The 13,045-nt window shown below is 40.8% G+C and overlaps 1 protein-coding gene across 1 annotated transcript; it reads right to left on the bottom strand.

Annotated features, from left to right (window-relative positions):
- Positions 1-9,186: 9,186 nt before the first annotated feature.
- On the bottom strand, positions 9,187-12,700 carry edn2 (endothelin 2). Its single transcript, XM_076754877.1, has 5 exons — positions 12,527-12,700; positions 11,709-11,862; positions 11,404-11,517; positions 10,719-10,802; positions 9,187-10,611 (listed from the first exon to the last, which is right to left on the bottom strand). The coding sequence occupies exons 1-5, from the start codon at positions 12,591-12,593 to the stop codon at positions 10,512-10,514; spliced, it is 519 nt and encodes a 172-aa protein (XP_076610992.1). The 5' UTR covers positions 12,594-12,700; the 3' UTR covers positions 9,187-10,511.
- Positions 12,701-13,045: the final 345 nt, after the last annotated feature.

Below are 13,045 nucleotides of genomic sequence, written 5' to 3'. Positions count from 1 at the left end.
TTCTTCTTGAGAGTTAGTCGAGCTCGGTATGAACACTGAAAGCAGGGGGAAAGCTAACCTGACTGCATCCATAGTTCAGACATATGACTAAGAAGTTCTAAAATAAACACATTTTATCTTATTTGTTTAATCCAAAAGTAAATGTAAAATGACAAGTCATAGTTTATGAGGCACTATTTCTTGTGGAAGGACGGCCCAGCGCAGGAGTCTTTAATTCCCTGTAAAAAACACAACTTGTCATTTTTACATTTCTGTGTGTACACTGAATAATAAAAAAAACAAGACACAAGGTCTTAAATACGAAGTGTTAGAGGTTCTGGTGTTAAGCTTTTGTTTTTTCAGTTTTTGCTTCACATCTTTAGGCTAAGCTAACTATACCCTGGCCTCACCTCTGTATCATCCAAGTAGATTGTCACTACATATATATATATATATATATATATATATATATACCACTTGCAAATGTCACAGACTCTTATGGATCAGACTGGTAATGAAAAATGTGACTTTGTGCTTGCTGTTCAACACAGATGTCAGTTCTGTGACATATTAGGAGACAACTTTAACTTTTAGCTGTGTGATACATCTCATCTTCTGTAGGCACAGCTAACAAGCTGCCAGTGTTAGGCTGACAAATCAGCAAATCCAAGAAACGCATTTGTCATAAGCTGCACAGGTTATTATTAAGGATATCACTGACTCTGCAGGACACATCATCCTCTGTAATACAGTGGCTTGCTTTTGCCAACAACGCTGACAAAGCAAGATGGATTTCTTCATTGTGATCATGAAGCTTTTAAGACAGCTTCTGCAAATACCTAAAATCCATTCTGCTAATGAGCTTAGCTTCTTTCTTTCTTTTTTTTTTAAAGTATTAGCATTGAGCTTTTCAGTGATGTAACGACTTGTGACTCTAGCTAATGCCTGATTTAAGGCCAAATGAGTCAAAAGGCCCAGTCACACCAGCATTTAAAAGAGTGAAATTTTGCAGCTAACTAATGACTAATAGATTCACTTACAGGGTCAAAATAAATCCACAACCTTGGTGAACGCTTTGTTTTCCCATTTCAGTAACTTTTTATTGAGGCAAAAAGTCCACTGAGGGGAGAAAACAGAACAGTAGAGAGAAATTGGAGAGAATCTTCAGGAGCTACCATGACTGTCTAGTTCTTGTCCATTCAGCTAGAGATGCAGCTATTGCTCCTCAGCCACAGCAGTTCACATACTAGCCCAGCGAGTAAAACCATCACCAAGACTCTAGAACCATGTTTTCTGCAAAGACATGCAGATTAATGTGGCTGTACCATTTTCTGGCGTGACCGGGTCATTACACTGTAACATATTGTGTGGCACAGTGATTGTCATCCAGAGCTGGATCCACCCATCCTACTTCCTACCCTCCTATCAGCATGAATAAAGGCCATCATGCTGGGCCTCCCCGCTCGATAAAGCTGAAAATGAAGCACACCCAGTGGAGCTGGAGCATCATGGAAACTTGATAAAAAAAAAGGCTGTTTGAGAGGCAAGGGCCTTTGTTTTGAGGGGAGATTCCTTAGACTATAATTAGTTACCCAAAGATCTGCAGAGTGTCAGATATATTTAGGCTAGAAAATAGAAGGAAGGTGTCTGAAGTTATGGAATTTGTGAGAAAGTAGACTGATAAGATCCAGGTTTGAGCCAGTGTCTGTAATGTTTATAAGAAGATTAACATTGTCATCAGGGCATTGCATCAGTCGCCCCCCACGTGTACAATGATGGCATGTTAGTGTCTGGGACTGAGGTGGAATTTACCCATCAGAATTTACATTCCTTTGGGAACAAGGTCATCGTAATTGGTTTACCTCCCACAGTTTCAGATCAGTGACGTGTTAATAGAGGAAAAATCCAACAAGGAGGGAACCTAAGGAAAAAAAGCAGATAACCCTGGTCACAGTGAAACACGATTACAAAGTAATGTCTGAAACATTTGCTGCACTCGTGCTTAGGATCATAGTCATAAACTACCTGAAGGCAGTGATTAATGTTTGAAGATTAGCTGCTTAATTGTGTTTACTGCGCTTTGCATAGTCGGCACAAATGAAGGGTGTCATTGCCATGCAAATTGCACACATCCTTTGATCTTCAATGGGCCGTAGCATATCGAGATGAGCAGGGGGCCTGAGGCTGAGGTTATAGTCATGGTTCAGTGACTTGAGATATGTCAGGGTGACTTGTGTTCTACAAAAAAACGCAGGCATGGACCCCCTTGTGAACATTGGTTAAGGGAGAAACAGGCCCTGGATGAAAGATTCTGAAAGAGGACGATTTATTTTTGACCTTTAATCATGCAGTAAAAATGAAAACCCTGCTTCTGTAAAGCAGTACTTCCATATTTTTCTGACATGTTGGACCACCCCGATAAAATCACTGGTATAATAGTACAAGACAATATATTTTATAATTGACCTCATCAGCTCCATTTATTCTGAATTTGATGGAGCAACACGTTTCAAACCAGTTGGGACAGGAGCAACTAAAGACTGGGAAAGATGTGGAATGCTGCAAAAACACCTGTTTGGAACATTCCACAGGTGAACAGGTTCATTGGTTACAGGTGATAGTATCATGATTGGGTATGAAGGGGGCATCCTGGAAAGACTCAGTTGTTCGTTCTGTAAGACCTTTCAAAGCAGACATTTTCACGTCATGTTAGGGAACGCACAGGTGTAAGTATTATCTATCTGTGATCCTCATTAACATTAAAATATGGCATTTATAGTCATTAGTCATAATTAAAATTCATGGATGTCCACAAATTTAAAAACAGCTTTCTTATTCACCATGCATGAAGTCCTACTATGATTTCAGAGGATAAGTCTGGTGATTATCTGAGTTTCCAGAGCCTGATATATCTTCTTCTTCTGTGCTATTAACTGTTAAAAACACATCAGTGAGGCACTCTGTCGCACCATGAACACACAAACAGACACACACACACACACACACACACACACACACACACACACACTGTAGTTCATTGTGACTTATCGTACCCACATACACCATCATACTAATAGAAACACTCTCTGTCTGATATTTCCTTATTTCCCCTTATTTGAATAATGTCTGTTAAAAACTACAGTGACCTGCAAGATTTATGTCTCTATTAGAAGCCAGTGGGTTTGGTGCTGAAAGTTTGATAATAAGAAAATACAGAATAATGCTTTGTGGAAACAGTGGACTTTCATACTGCATTCAAATGAGAAAAAACTCCACAGAATCTGCATTGGCTCACTTTTGCCTACATAGCCTAAGCCAGCAAATCATCAGACAGTTTTCTCTCATTATTAGTATATCCGATCGTATTTCTCTGTCATTGCACATGACACACATTTATATGTCATGAATGACGTCACCCGGGCATCGAGCTTCATCACCTTTTAAATAGCATTCCTCACAGATAACTCGGTTAAAAGCAGGTAGAGCAAACATGGAAAACCCCGTTCTTAGCTGGTTACACCTGCAGAGACTCTGCTCGGCTGATATGAATCAATAAGCAAAACAGTTTCAGTATGAAGGATTCCAGTTGAACCATCTATGACCGTCACTTCTATTTTTGAAAGTCACTTCTCTTTCTGAAAAGGTGACGCTGTGCTATCAGATGACGAAGACCATATTTTCTGGGAAATGGTAAGGAGCTTAATGTCCACTGTGCAAACAAGCTGCTTTGTTTGATGAGGTGTGAGGCAACATCTGTGTCTCTCCAGAAAATCAGCCCAGCTCTGAATGCCTCTTGCCCATTTCAGTATGATTAATTGACAGACAACACGCAATATTGACCCACTTCTCCCTCAGTCCCTCCAGCTGGAGGTGGTGGGAGGGTGCAGAAGATTTATGGTATGCATAGCAGTTAGAATGGCTGAAGAGGCACCTAATCAGCAAATGAGTAGATACCCCACATGGAGAGGAGTGGAGGTAGAAATTCTTAGTGCATGACCTTCTGCAGGTGCAGGTGGAAATGTCAAGCACTTATTTCCTTTTTAGGAGACTGTCTGTGGAGATGACATTAACAATGACGACATGAATCAGGCGATGTCGTGTTGTTCTGAATGCCAAACACAAATGCATGATGTCGCTTAAACATTAATCCACCTTCTGCACCAGTTCCTGTCCTGGATTCAGAGAAGAGTTTGGTCCCTATTAAATCAGAACACAGTATATAATGTCAAACTCAACTCACCTTTGAACTGTCTAAAAGTGTCTAAGTGTAAAACAACTTGTGTAATGACACGTTGCGAACCTTACGTGACTGTGAAGATTGTTCTTGGAGAGAATTTCAATGTTTTCCGATTGCTCCAAAGGAAGCAGTAGCTGTCACAATTGTTTCCTCTCTGACTTTATCGTTAAGGCTACAAATCACTGGGAAAGCTGTCACGGCTTTCCAAAACTCCCATATTCAGTCATGCATGTAATGGGCATTCAGCTAAGGCCATTGATAGTCATTACACTCAGTCAGTTCAGTGTGTTGTTATTTCACCGTGACTGTAATTTCCTGTCACCTTCTCCTGTCAACTATTCAAGAAAACTAGAATCACAGTTAAAAACCTTAATTTTTTTCCACAGCTACGATTGCAGACAGCATCTGCACAGACTGCATTAATGAGACGTTCCTGCAAACAGTCATCTGCACGGCGTTTTGTCCGCATGGACCAAGTGGACGTGCATGTTTAACAACACTGTCTCTTTGTCCTCGCTCACACTGATCTGCCACTGTTTACCACGTATTCACCTGCCGTGTATTTACCTGCCTGATTGCAGATGGACATCGTCAGGTGTCTGAATGGGAAATTAAGATTTCAATCGGCGCGGTCGCAAAGAGGACAGTGGCTGTTTACAGAGATGCACAGATTGTTTATACTGTTGCAGCGAGGCGCAGATGCATTGTGAGCGACTATCACTATATCTGGTGTACGTGTGCTCGGACACAGAAGAAGATGCGATGGCAATCTAGACTATAATGCGAAGAATGCCATCCAGTACAGGCATGCCAGCAAGCTGTATTAAAAAATAAAGCTGTGTGTTTAAAGCAGGCAAAGAAATGTCTGGATGTCTGGAGCCATTTGTGCAAGAAAGATTCTAAAGAGGTCATTTCACAAAGGAAACGCTGAGCACGTTTACTGCTAAATATACATACTGCATAGTCTTTGAATGAGTAGACTGCTGCTGCTGCTTAATGAGGCTCACCTTTGAACTCGGTGAGGAAGCATCCAGGAATGCCTGCTATTCAAAACAGCTACGTAACTGTTTCTTCACTGGACTCTGAGCAGTTTCTTTGAAGTCATGACACTTGGTCCGACATGACTGGAAATTTATCCATTTATGCAGTGAAACAAACCGACCAAGCCTGCTTCCTTCCTGCTGGTCCTGGCTGTTTGGTTATGGCTAGACTTCATGTTTTGGTATCAGCAGGCATGTTTGAGCCGGCGGTGCTGATAGGCCAGTCTGTCCCCAGTCTGTCCCAGAGCCACTCTGGTCCCAGCAAACAAAACCAGGAAGAGGAGGAATGTACCGACACCGGCTGTTACAGTAACCACTGCCAGTTTGGACTGGAACTGGACAAAAACACAAAAACAGTTGATGTGTCACAATGTTTTATTGTGAACAAATAACATATATAATATATTTTTGTATTATTTGCAGGAGCTCAAGTTCCAACCTAATCCTAGGGATGATGCCAGTGCCTGAAGGGACTGTACACAAGTTATTAGGGGGAGAGGGGAGGGTTGTTGAATGCTTTTGAGAGAGCATAGAAAAGTCTTACTTTTTCACAGCCCATATTTATATTACAGCATTCCCTTGCAGGATTTACTTAAAATAAATTAGACAGCTGCAGATGATGGTTTCAGTGTGTTCAGTGGGTTGTATCCAAAGGACTATAATCCTATATAAAGGTTTATGGATTTATTTTTTTCCCATCATACTAAATTCTATCTCTACCAAAGCCAAAAAAAAAAAAAGTTAAATAAGTTATTTAAAGTTGGACTATGTTACATTCAGTCTTCTAGATTCCTTTGGGGGATTTAAAGCATTATATTATCAGATGTTTTTTCTGACTCTTGCAATTACTTTTACTAGTTCTTTGTCACTCGTGGTTGTCTGGCCTTCTTTTTGTTGTTTTTCAAAGCTAATTGTGCGGATTCATGAAGGTTTCTTGTTCTCCTCTCTCTCTTAAAATGGAGATTTCAGCCCCTCTCTTCCCCAGTTATATTCATACAGTCGATCAGTCAAGTCATTGCTGGATGCTTGTAAGCCACGAAAACAATGTCCTGACCCTTAATGCGTGGATGCAAAAACAACAGGCAGGAGCCCAGGAAGACTTTCACAAACAATTATACTCACACAATCAGGACTGACCGTCAGCCAGCATGTCGTGAAGAAAATAAATCACACCAACAACATCAAACAAGGACTAATACAACGTCAAACAATGCAACTGGTGTTATGACAACGGCATGATTAAGGTTATAATCTCAACCCCCATCCAGCCCATATCAGCTCCCTGCGCAAACAGCAGACATGCTCCTGTTTTTCCTTTGTTTCTTTTCCTCTCCCCGTTCTCTCCTGTGCTAAAGGAATTCGGGAGGAATGCAGAAAAAGCATCCTGTTTTCATTCCACGCTCTTAGTCAGCTATTCACACACTGTAGCGCACTCTGGGGGGTCTGAGAGTTCGTTCTGACGTCAGGGTAAATAACAAGGAAGTCACTATGAACTAATGGAGACACAGGTGCGTATTACCACTGCATGGCCTGGTTTGTTGTTGCATCCTCCAATACCTCCACACCTAGTCCTCCACAAACACAAGCTAAAGCCAATTTCACTACACATACAATACAAGTTATTATCTGCCATTCCTTACACACTTGACCTTTAACCTAGGACATCCTGCAGATAACTGGAAGGCAATAGTCTCCTCCATCCTTTTTAATAAATACTTCGGGAGCTCACGTCCCTCTCGCAGAGCAGCCTATCTAAAGTAAACATCAGCATGTGGAGCAACAAGGGGTTAGACGCCCCGCCAAGAGGAGATAACCACAGCACGTTACATTACGGACAAGGAAATCCAGTGTGTAGTAAGCACATACTTGTGTTTATTTTGCTCTCTCTGCTCCTCAGCAGGTTCAATGTGTCCCTGTTCTGTAGTTAAATGTTAAGCTCAACTTCAACTTTGCCTTATTTTTTTTTTCTTGCACAGTCAGGCAGCAGTGAAGGGTAGTAATGGTTCAAGTGTTTCATTAACCGCAACATGTAGGAGGTGGTCATGGTCATTTAATCCATCACCCTTCTTTATATAGAGGTTACACCTGAGGCCATCAATTTGAACATCACTTCATACTGAAGGTACATTTATATGGAGGTTTCAGGAAGATGCTTTTTATATTCTCAAGTTCAACCACACCTAAATGCCTTGATTTTTCACAGTTTCTCTTCTCTTTTATATCCTTTACTGTAGTCATTTTCAGCAGCCTTGCTTTCAGCAATCACCAATAATAAAGTCAAAATTGACTTTTTTGTGGCAATTGTTGTATCATGAACTTTGACAGTGACAGAGAAAGGGGAAAGATGGGCCAAAAGAATGAAACTGGCATGGCAAGTATTTTTGGAAATCTGAGGCGCTTGTCAATTTCTCAATGATTTGTCAAATTTCTGTCCACTAAATCTTTGCACCTAGACTTCATACATCTTCATGCAACACAAGGACGAAGACGAGAACAAGGCTGCACCCATAGGTCTTGTTGACACAGCAGATGAATTGTCGAACGGAGCTTTATGCCAGTGTTTGGTTCATTTGGTCCAGTTCCTGTTCACACAGGCCTCTTAAAAAGAACCGAAAGCTTAAAGTCAAATGATAACTCATTGACTGGACAGTTTTGGTCTCTGTCATCCTGAATCAAATTCCGGTAACAGACACCAACAATATTCTTTGAAAAGGGCAGGCACTTTCAAAACAAAACTTGACAGATGATTGGATGAACCATTTGTTTATCACAGGCTTATGTCAGCCAGTCAGATCGGTGACCCTTACGATGTAGGAGGACTCTTGCTGAAGCTGGAAGAGAAGAGCCAAAACATCTTTTCCATCAGAAAGCCTTCAATTCCTTTCCTTGCTCTTCTTTCAATGAAGAAACATTCTTCAGTTCTGACTGGTGTGTAGCAGTATCTGTGCTAACCCTTTAGAAGCTGCCATTCTTGTTATTTTCAAAGTCGCTTATCCTGCTGCCATCACATCTAAACCACATCCATAACTGCCAGCGGCTCTTCATAGAACACTGACTGATCCAAAGCAGCTGTGGTTTAGCCACAAATGCACAACCTGAAGCCTGATAGGATGGATTCTTGGCCCGAATCCAACTGCCTCACAAGGTAAAAGTTATGCAGCACTTTAAAGGTGTTTTCAGGGAAGCAAATTCTCACCTCTACTCATTTGGGTGAAGTTGACTACTGGACCATTTGTGTTTATTTGCCTCACACCACCGATGTACCAACTGCACTGCACTGTACAATTACAATTACAATTTGTCATTTGGCAGACGCTTTTATCCAAAGCGAAGTACATTTCAGATTTTCATACATCACAATATGATGTATTTTCATATATCACAAGCAACATTAGCTGTAATCTAACCATCTCACCAGAAACTCCAGTTCTTTCAATTTTCCCTTCAGTTTCTCTCATCTCCAATTGCCTGTTTGAAAAGCCAATTTCCTTCAATTTCTTTCTAGAAAAAAGAAGTCAAGGTTGGACAGTATAAATTCAGATCATGCAAAATCCAATCCACTATACAACCCTTAATTTATCAGATTTTATTCAAATTTTTAAACAGTTATAGTTATTCCTTTGCTTAAGTGGCAAGCATTAGCTTTTTAAAAATTATGCACGGTGTTCATCACCCATATGTGATTAGTATGTTGTATACAATATCAATATCTATATCTCTTCTTCCAAAAATAGTTCTTGAAAGGAATAGTGATCATGAACAAATGGTGGAACCTCCAACAAGGTAGTCATTAAAAAATGCTTTGTTAATGTTGATGTAAAACTGTCATATCAACAGGGAATAGGGAAGTGTTTTCTGCAACAGTGAGTACAGCAATTACATACAATGAGTCAGATAATAATCACCATTCTGGTACAGAATATTGTGTTTTATTTTCTCATATGCAGTTTAGTGCACCATTCAAACAAATATAAATACATCTCTGAATAAGTTAGAGAATAAATAAATTGTTATATTTACAATTACTGTTATCATTCAGCATTTAACAGTAAACTGTTAGGATGGTAAACCATCCTTCATATACAGCATTGAGATATTAGAGGAAGAATATTCTCCAAGTTACAGTGGAGGTTTATATTTCCATGTGTCCGTGAGCTGACAACAATCAGACAGGGCAGAGGAAAAGTGCAGGCCACAGATAAATAGCTTCTGAAGGGCATAACGCAAGTTCAGAGTCATACTTTCCCAGTGACTAATTACAGAGGAATTAAATGAACGTTTGTCAGGGGACGAAAACAATTGTTGCATTTTTTGGCAAGCTGCACGTCACTGAAACCTTCTGGCTTATCTTCAATCAAAATGTTAAACACAAGCTATGCAATAAACACTGGAACCAACACAATAGACCTTCTGTAGTTGTTATGCTACCACAAAGTATACTTTATATGTCTGTGTAGAGGAGCTGACAATGGATCTTGTACAAAGTTAATTGTTTGTTAGATAAATCCCAAAGAGATGACCTTCATTTCACTATGAGGCAATGTGTGCCAAGAGTGAACAAGCTGCCATTTTTAAGTACTGCCTGATTATTAAAAAGCTCTTTGCTAATTTGGCCTAAACATTAGGCAGGACAGCAGATTCCCGCTCTGATACAGAGGATATTAAATCCAACCAAAGGTCAGCAATGACAAAATAGTTTCAAGGGCATTTGAGTAAACATTGACAAACAGCTCCAAACTAAAGGCAGAGTTGATATGACTGCAATATGTAATGACTGCCATAGTGTACATGAGTTATGGATTTAAAAATGTCCATTCAGATGAGTCACAGGAATGCGATTACTATAGTAACCATAGAGCGACAGATCAGTGACGGATGAGTCTTTCCTGATGTGGTTACCCAAGAAGCAGCTTCCATGTCCTTAGCTTTAACTGATCCTTCCTTGACATGTGTAGACTGCTGTTAAGTTCAAAGAGAGCTGAAGAAATGACACTAAACTTCTCCACCCAACATTGCTCGTGCCGTAGGGCTTCTGTCTTGGTGAGCTGCCAGTCCTCTGAAGCTCTTTGTTGATCAAATGCTTGATAGACTGCCTCTTTGGCCTTCCATTTACTTCCTCCACATCCCCAGAGTTGGTAAGACTTTTCACTCATTAGAAAACCCTGGTGCTGGCATTGAAAGCAGCTGGAGGAGTCTCCGGTCCATGGAGGTTGAATCCATGGATATTGAACCACTTCTGGTGCTCCTTCAGTCCTCTACCTGATTGTTCTGCTCCTGAGTCTGTTGACTCCACTTGGGTTCTTGTTTGATGACAGAATCTCTTTTGCAAGTGCCATGTTGGACTTGACAACAGATCTGCAGGGGAAAAAAAGACAACAGGTAAGCTTCATTTGTCTTAGAAATTACCATCAAACAACACAATATAGATTTAAAGGCTGATCCTTAAATTCTTCTTCATTTACCTGAAAGATGCCAGCAGTTTGTTGCTGTTTGTGCTTTCAGATTTTACCAATGGGCCCATGAGATTAGTCTGTGGATTCTCTGAGCTGTGGACAGATAAAACAACAGCATTAAAACAAGGACACAACCCTGCCAGTGCCTTCAATCAAACCTGTACAAACTGAGGCTTTCACCTTCTATTGTTACATTACTTCAAGTTCAACCAATTAATTTCCTTTGAAGTCCAAACTAATGCATTTTCAGATGCCTTATGTGCAGTAATGCCTCACAAAACACCACCTAGGATAACATCTAGAGGTGGTGACTAATCCATACCAGTGGTTTCATGACCACAATAACTCAAAGACGCAACAGACATTCCCTTGGGCAAAAGCAGAAATCTAAACTTTCCAGAAATAGCAGCACTGCTAATAAACCTTTGTGATTTCTTTCAAGGCCTCCAAGGATATGCGGGACATTCTCTGCATTATGACTACTACCCCTATACCGCAGTAACATTATCATCAACTGAATCATTTTGTCTCCTCTATGACTCAGCCTGTATGTCAACATAATACTGCTCAGGCTTGTCACACATGACTGACACTGGAAGGAGATACAGAATCTACTTTGATGCTATCTTGCATCCAATGAAGACTGCATGATGAGAATGTCTAGGTAGATGGAAGAAGGAAGGTTGGCGCTCACCTTTGGCAGAAACCAGAACAGGTTTTATCTGCTGGGTTGAGGCATTCACAACGGTCAGCTGAACGGCGGCGGCGACGTGACAGGGGACTTCCAAGGCCATACGGAAGGAGTTTACTGTAAAGGAAAACAAAACAAATCGTCTTAGGACAATGTGGATGAAAACATGTGGGAAACTGGGATTAGTTTAGAAAATTGTCCCTGAGTGCTATAGGGGGTTAGGGTTGAGGGTAATGTTAGGTGGTTTTACACAATACGCTGGTCTAGTAACAAATGCATCTTTCTGAGTGTATAATCTATAGCCGTACCTTGGCGTATTGACCCAAATGATATCCAGGTGGCAGAAGTAGATGCATTCTTTATCCTCCCAGCTGTTACAGGAGCAGCGCTTGGTCCTGACGCGGTGTGGATGTGGAGCCTGAGCTGGCAGCTCCTCCCGGTCAGATAAGGGTAGTCCACAGCCTAGAAAAACACAAAGGAGCCCAAGATGAGGAAGTGCCAACTAATGCTTTGCCAACTAATGCTTTGCAGTGTGACTGTGCAGTTAGTGATTATCTCATGTAAATACAACGAAATCCACTTGGAGGGCTAACACCCACTTCTGCGGTTAATCAAATGTGATTGTGAATAGCAGTGGTACACATTTATCGTATTATAAGTCAAGGAACTTAATCCATGTCAAACATTCCAGCAAGAAATGGTTGTATTAATATTGCTGTGGTATTAACTTATCAGAGGAAAACAACCTCTGGATGGCTGAGCCCAGCATTCCTGTTGTACTTTCTGTGATGACTGGCAGAGGATCAAAAGTATTGACTATTTAGTGTGCATCATATCTACATCTTAAGTGTATTGCTAGATCAATTTCTGACATTTTTTACTATTTTTGTAACGTTGCTCATTTTGGTGGCCTTCACCTTAACACCTTTAAGCCAGCAGGAGAGAACTGGTAATCCAAAAAGCAATACTTGATGAAAGCAAATTAAAAAATGTTTTCACCCACGTAAAATCTATAAACCCATTTTTTTTTTTTTTTTGTAGTTTTTTGAACAAAAATCTAAAAACCTCAATTTTAGGTTTACAAGCCTAAAATCCCCCTTCGAAAAAACACAGACAAGTTACTCACCCTCTTGCAGAGCCATGCAGATGAAGAATAAAGTCAGCGTCTTGCACAAGAAGGAAGCCATCATCATCCTGTGTCTGATGTTCTGATGTCTCAAAGCAGCAGCAGCAGCAGTCAGTGTTCACACTCCAAGAGGTGTGGACGAGCCTTTACAGTTGTGTGAGTTGAGGCTGGAGAGCAGCAACAGGTGCTTTCTGTTCATGTTGCTGCCAGGGCATCTACTTATACCAACCCTGCAGCTGATATCACGCTGGCCCCTCCTACCTCTGTGTCGGCCTGTCTATGTAGAGCAGTGTTGTTACACAACGCACAAATACTCTACCTGCCCTCCTCACATTCCAGCAGTGAACTTAACACACAGTACTGTCAGTGCCCCCAACAGGCCAAGAAGGGAAGGGAGAACATGTGAGGGATCAACAAGTAAGCTGTTGCTCTTCATATTTCAACTGGATTGGAGTTTAATTTTTCGAAGAAAAAAAAATACAAGAGTTGAGTGTTTTCCCTTTCGAGCTACTCTTGATT

Source organism: Chaetodon auriga, chromosome 17 (assembly GCF_051107435.1).
Source record: "Chaetodon auriga isolate fChaAug3 chromosome 17, fChaAug3.hap1, whole genome shotgun sequence".
NCBI lineage: Eukaryota > Metazoa > Chordata > Actinopteri > Chaetodontiformes > Chaetodontidae > Chaetodon > Chaetodon auriga.
Note: the sequence above shows the minus strand (reverse complement) of the source record. Positions and strands in the feature narration are given on the sequence as shown.

Excerpts from the sequence above, each read along its gene's own strand:
- edn2 (XM_076754877.1), bottom strand. The coding sequence starts at position 12,593 with ATGATGATGGCTTCCTTCTTGTGCAAGACGCTGACTTTATTCTTCATC. Across the intron at positions 11,518-11,708 it reads ATTTGGGTCAATACGCCAAG|TAAACTCCTTCCGTATGGCC; the intron begins GTACGGCTATAG and ends TTTCCTTTACAG. Across the intron at positions 10,612-10,718 it reads AAACTGCTGGCATCTTTCAG|ATCTGTTGTCAAGTCCAACA; the intron begins GTAAATGAAGAA and ends TTTCCCCTGCAG.